The sequence below is a fragment of the Oryctolagus cuniculus genome, chromosome 5 (genome assembly GCF_051225735.1).
Source record: "Oryctolagus cuniculus isolate XC-2025 breed Fujian yellow rabbit chromosome 5, ASM5122573v1, whole genome shotgun sequence".
Taxonomy (NCBI): Eukaryota; Metazoa; Chordata; class Mammalia; order Lagomorpha; family Leporidae; genus Oryctolagus; species Oryctolagus cuniculus.
Window position 1 is genome coordinate 50864309 of NC_142871.1, and position 20908 is coordinate 50885216.

The 20908-nt window shown below is 43.1% G+C and overlaps 1 protein-coding gene across 3 annotated transcripts in view; it reads left to right on the forward strand.

The window, feature by feature from the left end:
• The first annotated feature begins 261 nt into the window (after nucleotides 1-261).
• MAN1A1 (mannosidase alpha class 1A member 1) overlaps nucleotides 262-20908 on the forward strand; it is a 208136-nt gene continuing 187489 nt past the window's right edge. The window contains exons 1-2 of one of the 3 annotated variants that reach the window (XM_008263299.5): nucleotides 262-415; nucleotides 1624-2484. In XM_008263299.5, the coding sequence (XP_008261521.1) occupies nucleotides 389-415; nucleotides 1624-2484 (888 nt within the window). In that variant the 5' untranslated portion in view covers nucleotides 262-388. 3 annotated transcript variants of the gene reach the window in all.

The following is a 20908-nucleotide window of genomic DNA, read 5'->3' on the forward strand; positions in this document are numbered from 1 at the left end:
AGCAGCTTCCAGAAATGGCAAGTCAGTCAACTTTTCCTCTCTGATAACCCTGTATTGCGAAGCAACAGGAAATTCAGGAACGCACACTGGAAAACAATGCTGCGTTATCTTTCTTTCTCTGGGCGGGGGTCTTAGGAGGCGGTCAGGGCACTGAGGCTGTCTCTATGATATCAGCAGGGGCCGGGGTATTCTGAGCGATGTCACTGGGGGTGGAGCCAGCGTTTCCATGACATTCCCCAGATAGCAAACCCTGTAAGGCTGTCTGGAAAACAATCTCTATTGGACCAAGTCCTTACTTCGCTGGAAGTAGTCGGATCCAAGACTTAATTTCAACAAAGTGTTCAATTTATTGCTTGAAGCTCTGGCAGCATAAAACTGTCTTCTTTGAATGGAAAATTTGACCAACTGCAATGAGGTAAATGAATTTCGAAAGTGGGGGTTGGCGGGGAGGCGCACAACTTTTTTTTTTCTTCTTCTTCTTTTTAAGGGGAATAGGGTGCATGTGTGAGGAGTCCTAAATAACCACAAAATCCTGGGTGTCTCGGGACGTAAAAGGGTGTTAGTCAGCCAGACCACAGGGCCCCGAAGCGCTCAGGTTCACCGCCCCTGTAAGGCAGGGACTCCAGCTTCCAAGCTCCCGGGAGCCGGGGAATCCCTGCCTCGGTACTAGGAGGAGACGCGCTTCAGAGCCTCCCAGGGCCGGGCTTTCCTCAGCTTCCACAGACCCCTGGCGGCGGGGCCCGGGCGCGGGCCGGAGAGGGAGCCCAGGGGGTTCCGCATCAGCCCTGGGTTCCCCCGGGATCAGCCACCCGGGGCAGGGGCCGAGGTCCCAGCGCGATAAACTCCCCGACCCCGAGCCCCGCCCGCTGCCTGTCCGCCCTGGGACCGCGCCAAAGGTCTGGCCGGCTCGCCTCTCCGCCGCTCCCGCCGGGCTCGCGCTCTGGGAGGGGGAGACCCGCGACCTCCCCGCCCCCGACCCGGGCCCTGCCGGGGGCCCCGCCGGGCTGCGCTTCCCGTAAACTCCCCGCCCGCGCTGCCCCCTCCCCGCCTCGGCCCCGCCCCCGCGGGACCCTGGGCGGCGCGAGATTGGCCCGGCCGCGCTGTCACTCTCCGGCCGCGTCACCGCCCTCGTTTCCGACCGCCGGGAGACCGGCAGTGCTGTTTTAGTGCTGGCGGGGCCGCGGCGGAGGGCATCGTGCAGCCTGGCTGGTTCCTGCTCACCGGCCGCTCGCCGCGCTCGCCCACCTGAGCCGCGGCAGGGGCTGCGCGAGGCCGCACGCCCGGAGGGACGAGGCTGCCGGTCTCCGCTGGGAGATGGGGAGCGGCCGAAGTTGACGAGCCCCCACCCACACCGCGCCCCTGCTGCCAGCCGAGCGCTGCCCCCTCCAGGAGGTGTCGGCGCGCGGCCCGGCCCCAGGTGTGCGCGGGACGCCCCGCCCCCGGGGACCCGAAAACTTCCCCCCAAGTCCGAGGCGTGGGCTGCGAGGGCGGTGCCCGGAGCTGGACTCCGGACTCCGCACAGGGGAGCTGTCCTGTGGCTGGCCAGGCCGTCGGAGGGCGGAGACCCGCGGGAAACTTTGTCACCGAGCTCATTCCGTGTTCCTGTCTTCTCTCTCCCCGCAGGGGCTGCAGCCAGCGGTCTGTCGCGCCTGCCTGTTTGCTAAAGGAGCCGCCCCGGGGAGAAGCCCCAGCAGGGAGTGGTGTGCGCTGGGGGACCCTGAAGCCCAGCCGCGCGGCTTGGGCGGCCTGGATGCTCGGGACCCAGCCCCGCAGGCGCTGACGCCCGGCGGCGGCGGCGGAGGCGAAGTTTGGCTGCTGAGCGGCGCGGCGCCGGGCCCCTGGACAGACGGCCACCCGGCGGCGGAGGCGATGCCCGTGGGGGGGCTGCTGCCGCTCTTCGGCAGCCCCGCGGGCGGCGGCCTGGGTGGTGGCCTGGGCGGGGGTCTCGGCGGCGGCGGCGGCAGGAAGGGGTCGGGCCCCGCCGCCTTCCGCCTGACCGAGAAGTTCGTGCTGCTGCTGGTGTTCAGCGCCTTCATCACGCTCTGCTTCGGGGCGATCTTCTTCCTGCCCGACTCCTCCAAGCTGCTCAGCGGGGTCCTGTTCCACTCCAGTCCCGCCTTGCAGCCGGCTGCGGACCACAAGCCGGGGCCCGGGGCGCGTGCCGAGGACGCGGCCGAGGGGCGAGCCCGGCGCCGGGAGGAGGGCGCGCCTGAGGACCCGGCGGCGGACCGGGAGGACCCCTTGGCCAGGATCCGCGAAAACCACGAGCGAGCCCTCAGGGAAGCCAAGGAGACGCTGCAGAAACTGCCCGAGGAGATCCAGAGAGACATCCTGCGGGAGAAGGAGAAGGTGGCTCAGGACCAGCTGCGTGACCGGGCGCCGTTCCGCAGGCTGCCTCCCGTGGACTTCGTGCCGCCCATCGGGCTGGAGAACCGGGAGCCCGCCGACGCCGCGGTCCGCGAGAAGAGGGCAAAGATCAAAGAGGTGAGTGCTCCGTGCCCGGAAGCCCTGCTAGCGGCCGCGTGGTCAGGCAGAAATGGAAAACCCGTGAAACTCTGAGGATGCATGTGGTTCCAGCGTAGGCGGACTCGGAGGTTGTCCTCTTACTCCAGGTGCTCTCGGGGCCAAGGCTTTTTACGCTTCCCTCTTTTCCTTATCATAGTAGATATGACCGTTACGGATCAGAGGTTGAATCCCATTGCCTTTAACTTGCATGCTCTGGTGAACATCAACCAGACCAGGTAGAAAAGTGACAGGCGATGGAAACCTCCTCCTAACCTGGAGAAAGGTAACAATGAAGGTATTAACCAGCTCCTTCCGCTCCCCTCCCTCCGCCCCCGGGAAGCTCAGACGTGGCTTTAATGTAAACGCAAAGCATCAGTCTTGCTGAGTAAAAAGGTTCTCCCAGAGGCCAGCCCAGCTGGCGTTAAGTCATGTGTCCCCATTCTGCCAGGTGGCACTGTAAGAGACTGTAAGGGTGAACTCCCGTCACAGGAAGGGTATTAATATTTACTCTTTTGTGGGGGACGGCGGGCAAGAAAACTTGAAAAGCCAGTGTTTTTGTCGAACTGTTGTGCAGTCAGAAATAGGGAATTCCGTATGATGCAACAGGTTTGCCTTTACAGCAACACAGTGATGACAAAGTTAATCTAGGACAAACATGGACTTTGGCATGGCTTACGTAATTTCTTTCTGGTAATTTTCACTTAGAACTTGCAACATGATTAAGTTCATGGCCAGCTTAAAGCTGAAGGGGACCTTAAAAATCCTTAAAGATTTAAATCCTTAAAGATCAAAGTTGAAGGACCCAGAGTTCCAGAACCAGTTAGTGATGGAGTCAGGACTGAAGAGAAGTACAAACTTACTGCCAGGCACCTGTCACCAGGAGTGCTGTGGACATGGCTCCCTCGAGGACCTACTTCCCTCTGTGAACCTCTGCCAGCTGGGTGTCACACAGAGTCAAGAGCGGCAGGGGCCATATTAAAAACTTGCCATCCCAAACTTGACTCAGTTTTCTAGAATATTTTATGAATGGAATAGGACTTTGGCGTTTTGAAAAGTAACACAGTCTCTGAACTGGAATGCTGTGTTCTCTCCTCGGGTGCGTACTCAGTCAAGGAAGCTTCCTGATGGCATGTTCAGAAAGTAAGCAGAATTGTGAGGTGGTCAGGAGGTGTTTTCTTGAGTGACTGCAAAAGAGAGGCAATCTGTTGTCTCAAGGGTTAAGAACGGATGCATTTGGCGAAGCTGTCATGGGGCATATCTGAGTGCTTTTCAGGTTCCTCTAGGAAGAATGCCTTTGTGCCTCCAGCTCACGTAGCTCACTTCCACAGTGCATCTGTCTTTCTGCCTCTTTGTGGCCTCTCCTCAGATGTAACACCCTCCCAAACAGGGGGATGAACTCTGCTCACCTGGATAACTTCTGTCTAGTAGTTTCCATTCTCCATGAAGTCCCACCAGTGTTTTCCAGTCAGGAAGTGTATCTGCCTGTGCTTCCTTTAAATAGGAAGAGTTTCATTTATACGTTTCATGCCTCGGAATTCATATGAGCTACCGTGTAGTACATCACAGTTGTCCCTGGGAAAGATTCTCAATTCTGAAGAGGCACAGATGTGAAAAAGCCGCCAGCACTGACCAATAATTCACAGTGCGTTTAGAGCAGAAGCAGTGGGATAGGAGCAGTCCATTCAGGATGGTGTATTCAGTGTGCATAGCCATCTCTAGTAGATCCATGTAAAATGTGTCCCGAAATCAAAGGGTCTTAATTAACCATGAAAAGGGAATTGATGTGGCTTCTGTGTAAATGTGATGCTAACATCTTAGCACCTACATGTTTTGAAACTGCCCGGTGTTGCATAAAGTGCTGGAACTAAATGTGTTTTTAGAAATTCCATGTTGCTGTGAGAACCCAGAAGAGCCAGCATAATTGCCTTCAGCATTTAGTGCAAGGCTAACGGAAAGAAATGGACTATGATTTCCTATCAGATTGGTTCAGGCAGATGTCTGTCTTTGTAAATTAAAAAGGTACTCAGGCTATTCTAAAACCGTGCTATTTAGAGAGGAGAGAGTGGTTGCCCATTGTGGATAGGACACTGGACTTGACACTTTAAAAATTAGATTGGGGAAACACTATGGACTCCTTGGTGTTGGCCAATGAATCTTCTCTTTGGTTTTGTTCTTTATTGTGCCTATATTTTTAGTTCTCTTTATACTTTGGTTCTGTATTGCACCTGAAAGCACTAACCCCTCTGTTAAAATTGAGAAGATAAAGGCAGATGTAACATGTTGGAAGCTTAGACCATAATTGAAGATAAACTCTTGTTTCATGAATTTGGTTCCAAGGCAGTCCTTACAATTTTTTATAATGCCAACATAGTTGCATTATGGCACTGCAGTAAATTTTTTAGCAAATTTGTGTCTTAAAGGAGATGGATAGTTGGTTTATTTCAAATGGGACATTCCTGATGCCTTTCACAAAAAAGTGTTGAGTGATTTCTACTACTATTTTCCACTATGAAATCTTTGATGTAAAACTTCAAATTAAAGAAAAAAAGATTTTATTTCCCTGGTCCTTGTGAAAATTTTGTAAATGAATTAACTCCGGGATGTCCCAGAAATTAATGATATGTTCATATATAGTATGTATTTATTTTCATGAGTTTGATCTGGAAATTGTATTTGAGTGTCCTTAGCTTTTAAAAGCAGTGTTAGAATAATGAAGCACAGAAGTTAAAGTAGCACTGTGGAATTTTTAGGAAAATAATTCATTTCCCCTTCTCTATCCCCTCTCCCTCCCCCCCTTTTTTGGTCTATACTACCCATTAGGATTAGAGCCATAATTCAGTTTGGGGAATTAACAGTTTATTGTTGGATTTCTTGGGTAAAAGGGGTTGAATACAAATTGCTAGAGGGGATTCCTCCTCTCAGACACTGGAGTCTGCACCAACCTCAGTGGCTCTGGGGTATCCAGGCTTTGGGACTATCATGTAAGACTTTTGGACCCATCAGCGGAGGAATCACAAATGCCTCTCTCAGTTTGTCCAAACAAAGCATTGTTAGTCTTCTATTCCAGACTTTATATAACCATAAAGAAAATTTTGATACTGGTGGCTAATGGTTAAAATAGGTGTTTTTTTTTTTTTTCTGGCCTTTCATATACAGCCTTGAATACAATATGTAATTATGTAAACTATTGACAATTAACTTCTAGTAAAGATCAGATGTGGGAATAATCTACTTTTATTAAAACAAAATTATTTTATTTTGATACTTCAATTTATTTTATGGGACATTCTAGTGCAGAAAATAGCATTTACAAAATAATAAAAGCTACAGCTTGAAGACCTGTTCCAAGAGGCTTAGACACCCTTCGGCTGCTTGCCTATTCCACTGTTCTCTGCTCCATGACACCCTGTGTCCTTGAACATGGACCAGTGGAGATCATCCTACTTTGAGCTGGGAGAGGGCCTGCAGAGTTTGTAAAGGCTTCTCTCTAATGCAAAGCTATGTAAATTAAGATTTCAACAATGTAAGTACTGCAGTAGATGCTGATCATTGAATATTAATATGCAAAAGCAAGAGAAGATTGTTAATGGATAGTTAATTATATTTAGGTTAATTTTCTGTAGTTACTGATAAATTCTCTGAGAGGAATATTCTGTCTTCCTCAGCACAGGCAACAGAAATTCATATAAAAGGGCTCTATATAGGACTTAGAACCTGGTTAGGGTTGTAAAAAGAGGTTTGAAATATGCATTTTCTAATCTATGCATCTGTATTTCTTAGGTGAGTTAATGACCTAATCCATCTTGAGCACTTGAACCTAGTATTTCACAAGTTTAAGAAGTGCTGTTGTATGAGATCTGAATTGTTGAAACCTCTTGGAGAACTTGCATATTTGAGTCATATTATTTCATAAGCTATGGTAGTACCGATTCTTTAAGATTTGTAGGCATGTGTCGCAAGGACAGAGAGAAGAATAACTACACATCTATGTGAGGTATGAGGGGTAATTGTATAGAGAGGTCAGAATTGCTCTGGGACCTACTGATATTTCCTGGATCGGAAGAGCCCCTTTAACCTTTTAATTTCTTTATGACCTCCAAAATCATAAGTCTTGTATGTGTTTGTAGAAGATGAATTTTGATTGATCAAAATAAGAGCAGCAGCTTCTCTTTTGATAGTATAAAATGATTGGTCAATGGTCTGTTCTCTAGGATGAAAATGATAAACAAGAAACTTAACGTTTAATTTAAGGGAGAGGGGCTGGCGCTGTGGCTCACTTGGTTAATCCCATATGGGCACCGGGTTCTAGTCCTGGTAGCTCCTCTTCCAGTCCAGCTCTCTGCTGTGGCCCAGGAGGGCAGTGGAGGATGTCCCAAGTGCTTGGGCCCCTGCACCTGCATGGGAGACCAGGATGAAGCACCTGGCTCCTGGCTTCGGATCGGCGCAGTGCCGGCCGTAGTGGCCATTTGGGGGGTGAACCAATGGAAGGAAGACCTTTCTGTCTCTCTCTCACTGTCTGTAAACTCTACCTGTCAAATAAAAAATAAATACATCTTTAAAAAAATAATTTAAGGGAGAGATATTCTTTCTTTGTGGAAAGAGAGTCTCAACTTTGCTGTCAGTGTTCTTTGCCTAGTTCCTTACTTGGTGTTCAGTAATTGAACTAGGTATATTCCTCAATCCCCTACCTCTCAATTTGTTAAAAGACCCTTTACACAAACTCTGTAATTTTTTTAAAGTTACCAACAGTACACCATAAAAATGATAATTTTTAAATCTCTGATTTTTAAAACTAAACCTATGTTCTAGGTCATAAAGTATTGTATCTGCATGAGACCTTAGAGGTAGCTCACTGCATTCATTTTATAGTGGAAGCAGCTGAGATACAAAGATTGACCTGAAAATCACTTCACCAGTTAGTGGCAGAATTGAGTTGAGAATGGAAATCCTGGTCCTCAGTGAGTTTTGCTCACTATTCCCTTCATGGCAGCCTGCCTCCTAAATAAAGCTCTGAAATATAAAAATGGACTGTATTCATTGCTTATAGACCCTAATGTACAGTGAGTACAAAACACAGTCAGTACAGTTCTGTAGTATTTTAAATCTGGTTCTATGTTAGTTTTTGTTAACTGGTCATTTTTAAAATATCTAAACTGGAGGCACATTATTGACATCTTCTTTTTAAAGTAACCAAGGAAAGTTTGATGTAACATCCCCTTCTCTTTATAAAGATCTCTGTATGAAGCAGAGACATAATTATTCCATCAAACATTCTTCTTGAAGATATGAGAGGACTAAAAAGGGAGAAAGGAAGCAAGACAGAGTTGCTGATATGCAAACGGTGGAGGGCTGCCCAGAGAGTAGGGATGTGATGGTGTAAGAAGTTCATTCAAGCTATTAACGGGCATGCTCTTCTGACATTGCACAATGTGTAAGAGAATTGATAACTATCCTAAAAGGCTATATACTTTTTAATAGAAGACACACATTTCAAAATCACATAGGTCTCTCTACCTCAGCAGGTCCTAGAGACAATCTGGGTGCTCCTGTCTGTCCCTGCTCTGTTCCTCTGCGCACTACAGTGATTAGAAGGATACGTTCTAACAGCAAGCATTGTGTTGCTTCAAGTTAAGCTGCTGTTTACAATGCCAGCATTCCAGATCAGAGAGCTGGTTCAAATCTTGGCTACCCACTTCCATTCCAGCATTCCTGCTAATGTGCCTGGGAAGGCAGCAGGTGATGGCCCAAGTACTTGGGCCTCTGCCACCCGTGTGGGAGACTGAAATACAGTTCCTGGCTCCTGGCTCTGGCCTGACCCAAACCTGGCTGTTGTAACCAGGTTTGGGTCAGGGGAGTCACTCAGCAGATGGATGATCCCTCTCTCTTTCTCTTTCTACCCTCCCCACCCCCATCACTCTGCCTTTCAAATATATAAATCTTAAAAAAAAAAAGCCTACGTTCTAGACTTCAGTTAGCCGACTTCTGTTCACAAGCTTTGTGACCTTCAGCAAATTACTTCTTAGAGTTTCAGTTTCTTCATTTGTAAAATGGGAATAATAATAGTACCCACGTTGTGAAATACTTAGAATGGTATCAGGAATGCCTTGGAAACGTAATAAATGTTACTTGTTATTGTTACTGATCCATACCTAAAGCCACCAAGCCAAGATTACATTGTTCCATCTACTGTTCAATAAATCAAGAAAGTGGATCAGGAAATTTCAAATGATCAAAAATAGTTAAAATTAAGTTTTGGTGCATAAAGAGATACATCTCCAGTTCAGCTAAATGATCTCTCCAGATGGCTACAATTTTATTGTGGTGTGGTCAACTCTGGTTTTCTCATATTCTTGCCAGATTCCAAAAAATCCTTAAGTATCTTTAACATCATAAACTTATTGGGTATACCTCTTCAGCTTCTGCACTTCAAAATATGTGCTACAGTATGAATTTGTCTCAAAGCCAGATGTGTTTATTTCTAAAGTATCATCATCTCAGAGCAGTCCCAGTTGGCTTGTGTTCTTAAGCATTAAAACATTCCTCAAAGTAGGGAGATGGAGTAAACTGAATTTCAATTAAGTTTGTCTTTAGAGGAATTTTTTTTTCTTAGATTTATTTTATTTATTTGAAAGGCAGAGTTACAGAGATATAAGGAGAGAGAAAAAAAAAGTGGTCTTCCATCTGCTGGTTCACTCCCCCAGATGGCTACAATGGTTAGGGCTGGCCAGGCCTGAGTCAGGAGCCAGGAACTCTATTCAGGCCTCCTGTGTGGGTGGCAGAGGGCCAAGGACTCCGGCCATCTTCCTCTGCCTTCCTAGGCGCATTAGCTGGATAGGAAGTCAAGCACTTATTATACTCAAACTCATACTTCATTATGGAATCTGGGATACAAGTGGCCACTTAACTCACTGCTCCATGATGACTGCCCTAGAAATGTTAAGAAACTATTTTAGATTTAGAAAAAATGTATAATTATGGCAAATTCTATAATCAGATCTAAGTCTATTACCCGATAGGCATGGTTTGCAGAGATCAGTTATACTTTGGATCTCATAAAGTCTGGTCTTTTTGAGGGCTTCCCATTGAATTTAAATGTAATAGGGTTTCAGACCCTGAAGGAGCTCCTGAACTCCAGTATTCACTTTACATCTGAGAAATGGGGCCTGGTGAGCTGCAACTTCCTAAGAATCTCCCAGTGTCCAAAAGCAGGGCTGGAAACTGCTTCTTAGTGCCCAGGCCCAGATTCGCCTGGATAATCTTGACTGCAGTGAGAACATGTGCTTTGGAGACTGGCAAGTGGTGCCCTCCCTCTTCCTCAGCCCTGAAAGGCACGCCAACAACAAGAAGCCCAGAGGATCACATCCGGGAGGAAGAAGGAACATCTTTGCTGGGTAAGGCATTGCCAGACAAAGCAGTACTGGCTCATTCCTTTGCTCCAAGGAATGTGCCAGCACTGCTCCACCCTCCGTGAGTCCAGATAAAGACTTCTGTGATCATTAGGTACTTGAAAGAAAACCAAATGCGATTAAGGTTTAAGAGCATTTAAGAGTCACAGCCCTCATTTCTATCACAAATACTCTGGGCACATTAGTGCTCAGCGCTCTTGCAGATAATCCAGAACGAAGATAATAAAATTAAAAAGGGTGCATATCCTTTATGTTTACTTGACTTCTTTAAACTGTCTGCTCCCTCACTCTGATTTGTTTTTTAACACTGTGTTTGTCTCCCTGGCTCTTAAAATTATGAAAAGTCCAATTCCTGATTTGTTCTACTACTTTCGCTCTGTATCTTGCAAACAAGTAACACTCCCACCATATTGTACCAACTTTTATTTGCAGTTTTCATTTATTTATATGTGGGTTTCCATTAGATTGTCCTGTCTCCAACCCCTTGTATGGGAGTATTCAATATGATTAACTTAGTCTGAGAGAAGGCATGGAAATAAGGATATGAAACCTGGTCAAGTTCTGCAAGTTTAATAATAGTGGCACACCACATTCTAAAGCAGTCCTTGTTGCAGTGCTGTTGAGAAAGCCTGTTTACCCATGCTTAGAGTTTATGGAAAAGGATGTGGCAATAATTTGATGTATATAGGCCTGTGAAAGACTATGGTGAAACACAAACTCAAGCCACCCAAGGACCATGAGCTATTGCTGGACTATCCATTTCTGCCAACTGCTTCTTCACAGAATGGTCTTTTCAAGATGACTTGACGAATGCTTGGTTCTTCCAAGAGACAAGAGGGTTTCACAGATAGGAGGCCAGGGCTCTAGGCCCATGCTGGGATTGGTACATCCAACTATTCTGATTTATGTTTAGGCCTTGATTGCCTAACTCTAGCACATCTTTTATGGGAATATATGCTGTAGCTATTAAAAGGGTATGTTTCCTCACTGTAACTGTGTGTTGAGACATAAGGCACAAGGACAGACCTGTGGAATGATAAAGATAGCACAGGGGTATGTGCCCAGGGTCAAAGTTTCCATCCAGCTGCCTGAAATTTCACCACTGGTGCTTCTCTTTCTTTGGTGCATTGCTTGCTAAAGCTTGCTGTTAAAGGTATATCACCCAACTTGCTCAGCAGAAATCATACTTTGAGATTTGTCACAGCAAGGAGCATAACAAGTTATTTGGAGAAGCTAGTATCTTTCATTGTGTTATTTCATTATAAACAAATGCCTGCTTAGGAAAGAACATTTTGAAAGTACATAGGAGTAGAAAAAAGAAAAACAACTCTTCACAGTTCCCTCCTCAGTCATAAGCAGGGTCAGCACTACTCTTTGCCTGCCCCAACATGGAAGATTTTTTTTCCTAAAGTGATAACCCTATATATGTGTATGTATATGTATATATGTATATATGGGTGTGTGTGTGTTTCATTTTCTTTTAAGTGTCATTTTACCATAGTATAATACATGAGATAGAAGCATCATAATTTATTTTAGAATTTCCTTTACATTTCCTCATTGTGAGTTGTATAGAACAAAGACTTTCTAAGGAGCAGGCTGGGAAGAAGGCAGAGCTCTGAGTCCTAAGGCCTGGGATAGCAGAGGAGACCCACCTCCCCAGCTGGCTGGAAGCATGTGTGCTCCACAGGGAGGCCACGTCCTGAAGGCCATGGATACAGTTTTATGCCAAAAAACTTTACATATTGACTTCTTCCCTGTGTTGGACACCTAGGATAAACAATTATTTTTATTGATAAGGAGTTGCTACTAAGTACCTACCAGCAGCCCACTTTCCTACAGCTGAGACCCTGTCTCCTTCCACCAGCTCTTCTTCATTTTTCAGTCCTAGTTGGGATTTGCATGAGATACATGAGAAAGGCATTAACATCTATAGATTCAGGCATGGAGATCGGGGGAGGGGGGACCTTCTCTTTTTAGAATTCATCAAGGTAGTTTCCTAATCTTTTAAGGTCATAGATGAAGATCAAACATGGTCCAGATGAAATTTCAGAAGGGTTTTATTGGTGCCAGAAAATGCCAAGTCTTACAAAGCTGAATTCTTATCAAAGAAAAATTAACGAAAAAGACACCATTCCTAGGATTTCATAGCAACATACATTCTTATGGTTCAAAGGACAGGCAAATCTTTTTTTCACTAGAGACCTTTAGGGTTTTAAGTAGAATCAATAGGCTTTTTGTCTAAGGTATTTTTTTTTTTTAAATAAAAGGAAAGCATGATTTGTTTATGAAGTTTGGGCTCTGTTTCTTTTGGTTTTGTTTGATTGGGAGGTTTTGGGGTTGTTGTTTGTTTGCTAACTCCTTCAAGGGTTTGCAGTCATGCTTTTTAAGATAGTTAATAGCTGCATGTTTCATATTCTGACCTTAGTTAGTTCATAAAAGTCTGCCAAGTGCCAGGACTATTTAAATTCAGCTTTGAGACTGCGTTAACATGATGAATAACGATTGACATAAATGTACTATATTATTTTTATAAATTGTGGTTTAAGATGATAGTAATTTTAGAATGTTTAGGATGCTGTTCTCTGAGGCATGTTATTTTTGTAGTGAACTAGCAGAGTTGAATGTTAAACCTAGTCTGCTACAGGTTTTCAGCTCATAATTAGAAACGTCTGACCAGTCCATATTTTGATTTACAGAGGTATTAGCCCAAGTCAGCAATTTTATAAGGCATTCTTATTAAGAAATATAAAAGGAACTTTATGTAGTAAAAAGTGTATTTTATAATTGGCACATATTTAATAAATTGTATACATTCACTCATATTAAGCACTTTGGCTAGCCTTCATTATTTAATCCTTCTGGGGTTACTTAACATAGAATGCATGATGAAGAACTTGGTAGCTTTCAAGGGGGAATGAGGTATTTGAGGAGCATAAAAAATGAAGATGATTTATTAACTACTGTTGAAAGCTGCATTAGCAGTTAGAGTGAATAAAAATTATGATTTCTGGAGTATTCTCTCAGTGGTAAAATAAAGCCATAGTGCAAGTTATAAGTACTTTATTTTTCTTCTACTGCAAGAATACAAAATTTCTGTGACACGGGCTCTTCATAGTCATCAATTTACTTGCAGCACTACTCAGTTGAGGGTGGGAGAAAGAACCTCCCCCTTTCATTCATATTTCCCCCGGCTCAGTTATCTGTTGGCTTTGTTGTATGCGCAAGCTTTTTAAAGACAAACATACCAGCAGGAGTTATTCAGGTAAAGTGTGATCCCCTTCTAAGTAATAAAATAGTCCAAGAGTGGTGACCAGTGGTCTTTGGAATCTTTCTCCTATGTATACGCTAAGTGTAGCTGTCATCTGTTGAGGGAATTTTTTTTTTTTTTTACAGTAGTCAAACTTTGTTCAGAATCAGATCTAGTGTTAAGAGTGGAGTATGTTAAAAATTACCTTTCCCAGTTTTAAAGTTTTTATGAATGATTTTTAAGGTTAAATCTGTATCTGTTTTCTTACAATTTATAGGCTGGCTGTGAAAATGGTTCCTAAAAAATATTTTGAAAAATTTTGCAGCATTGGAATAAATGTAGATAATTGTAAGATTCTTTTAAAGGTCAAAACTTGCTTGACCATAAAAGTTCTGTGGTTTTGTTGACAAGTCAATGTGCTTTGTATTTAGAACCTATGTTTTTTCAGATATGTTATTTTTAAATTAGGTACATTTCTGTTCATTCTTATCTAAAGTAATATACTGTATTTAATAAGAGCTGCCATTTTTCTTGTGTTTCAATGTTATACAAGATAAAGATACACCTAATTAAAGTTGGTTTGAGTTTTTTTTCTCTTCCAATAAAAAACTTTGAGATAAAAACGTGTTTTAATAAGTAGTGCTTACAATACCGCACTGAGTTGAAAAGTTAGAGGTTAGATATTATTTTCCACTAGAGGAATCAAAATTTTATAAGCATATTCTTTTGTAAGAAAATGTGCTATTTTAAGCAAGAAGAACACTAGCCGTCTGTTTCCCAGTTTAACATTATATCTTCTGAAATGTGCCATCTCATATACTAATTGCAGGGTAGAGTCTATGAATTTGCCAGTGATTCCTTTTGCAGCCCACTCTGCAGAGATTAGATTAATCTTCCTAAAATATCACTCCTCTCGTGGTGCTCATCTCAGTTATAGTGGTCTTCCCATTTCATATGAAGCAGCAATTCAAACCTCAAGGTGTACTAGAATCACCTGGAAAAGATGTTAAAATACAGATTGCTTGACCCTGTCCCTAGAATTTGATTCAATGGACATGGGTGGGCCCCAGAATCTGCAATTTTAATATGTTCACAGGTAATGCTGATGCTGTTAGGCTAATGATTTCAATTTGGAAAACATTGCTGTAGAATGAACTTGTAACTCCTTAGCTTCTACACATGGAGCTCAGTTTGCTTCTTGAGTCATATCTTCAATTATTTACTGGGAAGGACTCTGCTTTCATTAAACTTAAATCATTACTATCTCCAAAACACATGTAATGTAGGATTTTCCCTTGTTTATTTCATTCCCCCTCAAAAAAGAGTGTCCTTTGATTTGCTCAAAATCTATGTCTTCACGCAGCCCTCTCTATACTCTCAGCCTTTACTGATATCCCCACTTCTGCAAATCCCATGTCATTTGTTATTTCTGCCTTTGTTTTATACATGTATGTGTTATCTTTCTGCTGATTTCAGACCCCTTAACAGAGGAGACTTCTTTTCCTATCCACTGGGTTCATGGTCCAGAATTTGACAGTAGAAGTTGATTCAGATTAAATATGAACAAAATGAGAAACAGTTTCATTCAATACATCACCAAAATTTTTTACAATCTTGGTAGAGTGTTGAGGAAGTCTGTCAGAACAGAAACAATGTGAAGTGGGGATAATAACTATTGCCGGGTTCTAAGAGTTAAAATAGGAAGTGTATGTGAATCTCAACACAATGCTGAGTACAATGGCATGTAGCATTATTTAATAAATATTTATCATTTATTTATTAGCAATTAGGGTTGGATGGGAGTAATAATCTTGGACTTTTGCTAAGAAAAATAGTTGGTGGGGCCGACACTGTGGCATAGCAGATTAAGCCGCAGCCTGCAATGCCAGCATCCCATATGTACGCTGGTTCCAGTCCTGACTGCTCTGTTTCCAATCCAGCTCTCTGCTAATACACCTGGAAAGGCACCCATATGGGAGGCCTGGAAAAAGCTCCTGGTTCTTGGATTTGGCCTGGCCCAACCTAGCTGTTGCAGCCATTTGGGGAGTGAACCAGTCAATGGAAGATATCACTCTGTCTCTCCCAGTGTAACTCTGCCCTTCAAATAAATAAAATAAATCTTAAAAAAATAAAATAAAAAAAGGAAAAGAGTTTGTAAGTAAATTGGATTCAGGAAGTTTTTTCCAGGAAAGGAAAAGTTGTTTGCAGCATTGGTGTGTTGAGCAATATCTCCTATTTTCTATTGTTATTTTCCTCTTCAGTTGCTGCTGCCAAATCTGTGCTTCCTGTGGCAGGAAAGTAAGCATTGTTTGCCTTGTTTCAATTGTTTTTCCACCGAAGTCACACTTATCCTTAGGGAGACAGTAGAAAGGGTGTTAAACAGAGCAGGTTCTCATTCATTCATCAGTGTCCAGTTTCCTCCGACTTCCTAGCTTGGTGTCACAGAAACACTCAGATTTGGGCAGAGGAAGGACAGCCTGGGAGAAGAACAAAATCTGAAGAAATAGTGTCAGGGCAGCAAAAGTAATATTGTGTGAACCAAAATGCTGAAAGTCTTTCATTCAGAGATAGCTATGTGTATAAATTTAGCTCAATAATTAGGCATATGGTGCTTTCATTTTAGGACATCTCTGCAGCCTTTGTGATAATATCCGTTGATTATTAGAGCTGCTGCAGCTTTAGCTATGTTGGCAGTACAGATTCCTACTGCATTGAAAACAAGAAGTGAAGAATGAAATGGAAAACTGAATTAATAACTTTTCTTGGTTGGCTTTAATCTGCTCTTTATTAACTGGGTAGTTTATGCCTGGAGGATTAAATTTGGAAACAGAAAACCAACTAACATTCTAAAAGTTTACTCCCTCTTTCTGGAAAATTATACTCTTAAAGACTTCTGAAAAACATTTTGGTTGCCGTTAGTCTTAACATAAGACACTTAAATTCTTATGATTCAACTTAAAATAATAGTCCTTAATCTATGATATAATTCTTAATTTTAAGAGTATTTCATATTAGAATTGAAATCAGGAGTTATTTAATAAAAATTGGATAATATTAAATGGTAAAGGTATTTTTCCTGGGCATAGATGTATTTTGATGCCCCATTTTTTCCCCTAGCTTTTCAATCTACCCAGACCCATAGCTTTCAATATTAGAATTATAAATCTGCTTGCCCTTAGTTGGTGGTAAGGAACACAGGAAAAGCAAAATCAAAAGATATTTCTCTTTCTTTCCCATGCTGTGCCAAATGTTTGTAGAACTGATTTGAAACAGACAATTGTAATTTTATAAATTTAGGAAAGAGCTCCAATTCAGGATGTAGCATAGTAAGATGGACTCAAGCACAGAGGTTTAAAAACAGTTTCTTTCAGGGGAGTGAGGGAGGGTGATGCTATTCATGTATTTTTAATGCTTCTTTAATTGAGTCCCATTCCAATCGAGTATGTATGCCTTTGAGCCCGGGACATCAGTGTCTTCAAATGCTTCTGCGGTTGTAGCTCTCCACCCACCTGTGATGCGGAGAATTACACTCTAGGTTTCACTAAGGCATCCACACTAGAATTCAGACATTCAGAGGGGCTTCTTGGAAAACAGGGAAGAAGTTTGGCAAAAGGTAATACCAGGTATTAGCCTGAGTTAACCAGTTGTGGATTCCTTATTAGGAAAACTGCTCTGGCTGTGTGTATTCATGCATAAAGCTTCAGACCTAGGTTTCCTGTGTTTGACTGATGGGGTAAGAGAGATTTAGGATTTGATAACTAAATATGCCACAAGTAATCAGGTGTTAGTTTCACTTGCATAGTTCTGATCAGTTTCCTGTTGACTGCCTTTTTCTGTCATGCCTTGCTGTTTACAACGTGTATTCTTTGGTGTTTTGTCTTAGAGGAGAGCAGCACTGATGCACAGAAGGAGACAGCAGGAAAGCAGCAGAAGTGGGGTTATAAATATTAGACACATCCGCTTATTAGTCACCTTCATAATCAGGAATGGAGTGTGCTTGTCAGCAGGATCTCGGCAGCTCTCCTCTTCCTGGAAGCCTGACACGTGAATCACCCACACCACCACTGCCTGCAGACAGGTTACCTTTCCCCTGAGCCCTGCAAGGCACTCTCCAGCTGCTCGGATTGGAATTCCTGAGGGAGAAAGCTGTCTACTTAGGCGATTGGTTAATGTGTTTGTGGGCCTTAAGCTCTCCATAGAGTTGCTCCAGAGCTATCCCAGGAAGTGACGCCTTTGATTTGAAGTCTGCATCACGATTGTGTTGCCCCTGTGTTCCAGAGCACAGGGGATCTTTGCAGGCAGCACTTCCAGGATCTGACTTGAAGGTGATAAAGCAAACTGGCAGGGAGGGAAGGTTCTTCCCCCACTGCACGGTGAGATCACTGCTCCTACACTTCACTCTGGAGTGCTCCGTCCTCACAACCCTCAGGGGGCACAGAACACAGCAGTACTCTAAAAGAGAATGCCTGCTGTATATAATGCACTCCAGTTCTCCACTGTTACATAACAAGATCCCAAGTGGGAGATTTCTCTTTTAAGTAGAATTTTGCCTTAATATTAAAAATGAGAATTTTATTGCTTTAAACCTCAGCTATTTTTAGGTGTATTTGTTTTATGAACAACAACAGTGCCTGGTAATTATCTTTCTCTGTAGGTTTGAAATAGTGGCAGCCACTAAAACCAGACATTTCATAAAAGTGCAGCGCCTTTGTTATACTCTACATACGTTTCTTCTTCCTTCTCATATAAGGGATTTGTTACTCTTCCTGTTCTGAGAATGTCTCTTTACCTATTTTCTATGTAGCTAGATCTGTATGCTTATATAATTAAAAAGTCAATAACTAGATTCTTTAAATCTTGTACAGATTTTTGTCTGCTTTATCCACATTTGTAATTTTAGAGTGTTGAAAGTATGCAACTAAATGCTGCATGCCACATGTTCCAGTGTTTTCTTCTTTTTAGGCACTGAGCCAACCCCTTTATATACCTATTCTCATTTAATTCTCAGAATGATCTTGAGTTCAATACTGTTTCCTCCATTTTACACATATGAACTTGAGGCTAAGAAAGAGTTCAGAAAATTGTCCAGAGTTAAAAAGCTCCAGTGTGCCTTCCTGGAGATTTGAACTCAGGTCTGTCTGACCCTCACAAGCATTCTGCCATCAGGCACTGGCTCCACTGGGCTTCTCTTGGCCTCTGGGGCATTGGCGCTCTCCAGGGCCTTGAGCAGTGTTTGCATCCCAGCTGTGGCAAACACTATGCTTTGATTCTAAGAGTAAAACCCATGTTCAGATTCTTTGGAAAAGCTTCTCTTAAGAGCAATATTGTGCTCAACATTAAGCATTATGTTTACTAGTGTGTATTCATGCATTTGATATACCTAAATAATATGTATATACATAATGTATACATGGTTGTGTGCATATATAATTATTTAAAATAATGCTTTAAGCACTAATAAAAATAATTGAGAGTTCTAGAAAGTTGTTTAAATCAACATTATGAGAAAGACTGCCAAATTAAGAATTTGTTTCCTTTTCTATTCCTGGCCCTGAGGAAACTATGACTTGTAAATTTTGGAATATATAACCTTACAATTATTTAATTTTTAAATGAGAGATTCCATAAAAAGTATAACCATATTAACATAGATGAAATTTGAATGCTAAATTCACAGTGAGGTAGGTATTCATGGTACTTCAAATACCACTGGAGATGCAGAATTAAAAGATAAGTTTAGTTTGGGTGCCAGAGAACTGAGCTACAGTATTGTAGCTGAGAACATGCTAAGAAGTGGGCCACAGAACTAAAGCAGAGAAGAAATCTTGTGAAATGTGTAGTCTTTATCCTGATATTCTTGGGAACCAGGAGGAGGGGTGATATGTTTAAATTGGGGAAATAATATCATTTTTGCATTTTCAGATGATGCTGGGGTCAAGGACATGTGTTAGAATGCTCATCAGTAATGCAAATAAGTGATGACAATGGCCTAAATATAAAAAGGGGTAGTGGAGCTAGAGAAAGTGAACAGATCCTTGAGATAATTTAAAAAATAAAATTGAAAAGCAGAATGTTTAGCCTAATGGTTCAGACACCCTTGCCCCACATCATGGAACCTGGATTTGGTTCCCGGTGCTAGACTGACTCTACCTTCCTGCTAATGCAGACCCTGGGAGACAGTGGTGATGGCTGAGTTCTGCCACTCAATGGGAGACCTGCAGAGCATTCCCAGCTTCTGGTTTGAACCCCAAACTCAGGCCATTGTGTACATTTTGAGAGTGAACCAGTGGTCAGAAGCTCTCAGTCTCTGTTGACTCTGAAATAAAGATAAAATGAATTGTATAGAACTTTGTGAGCCCTTAACTCTGGAGAATGAGGGAGGAAATTGAATAAGAGATGGTACCTGGGTTCCTGAATTGAACAAAGGGTTGGATGGCAGTTGAAATCCCAGGTAGAGGAGTGGAGTGAGGAGGGGGTGACAGATTGTGGGGTTTGAGGTGTGATAGTGAGGAGAAATGTATAATTAGAATAGCTCTCTTGTAAGCAGGAGGAAATATACAAGATTGCAAAGAGAGGTCCAGATCAGAGATACCAACCTTGAGACCATCAACCATGGAAGTAAAGAAGATCCCTCAGGACAGAATGTCCCATTAGGAGAAATGAAGGCAAAGAAGCCTGAAGAACATGGGCATTCAGTAGATAGAGTAAGAGAATGACAGGGAAGGAGCTCAGAGATGCAGTGAGAAAACCAGCAGAGTATGACGTTTAGGAACGTTTTTTAGATGTTTAATGTTAAGTGTAAGGATTGAGAATCACTTTTGGATTTAGTAACAAGTAGGTGAAGGTAACCTTCCTGCATTGTAGCTGAGGAAGCTTATAGGCAACTCTTTCAAGAAGGTCGCTGTGGACAGAACTGGAGAGGCCGCATAGTGCTTACTGCAAAGTGACAAAGGATGACAGACTTGAGTAGGCAAGGGAAGGCTTGCCGGGCACAGCTGAGCACAGTGCCTGGGCTGGTAGCCATGGATGTTGGAGAGGCTGCCTCTGCTCCCTGGTTTGGTTTTTCCATAGCAGGCCTCGGCCAGTCTGCCCAATGTGGAGAAGCAGGAGAGTACATTTACCCCACCTTTGGGGTTTTCCTAGGTGTTGGAAACAGAGAACACACAGGATCCTCTTATGCTTTTTTGAAAACCTGACAGAAGTGATCATTTGTTTGTAAGTTTAAATCCATTCAATTTAGACTAAAGGAAGACAGAGTTTTCTTTTCTTTTTTAAGATTTATTTATTTGAAAGACAGTTACAGAGAGGCAGAGGCAGAGAGAGAGAGGGGTCTTCCATCTGGTTTACTCCCCAGATGGCCGCAATGGCCAGAGCTGTGCCAATCCAAAGCCAGGAGCCAGGAACTTCTTCCAGGTCTCTACATGGGTGCAGAGGCCCAAGGACTTGGGCCATCTTATACTGCTTTCCCAGGCCATAGCAGAGAGCTGGATTGGAGGTGAGCACCTGGGACTCAAACCAGTGCCCATATGGGATGCTGGCACTGCAGGCAGTGGCTTTACCCACTATGCCACAGTGCCGGCCCCTAGAGATGTTTTATTACAAACATAAAAAGGGGTATCTCATGGATCCTGGTCAAAAAGTACAGCAGGACCTCAGAGGGACTGGAACTACAAGTCTAGAAGGCACCAGGAACCAAAGCTGCTATTGTTCATTTCTTTTCCTGGGCTACTTGGTCTTGTATCTCTAG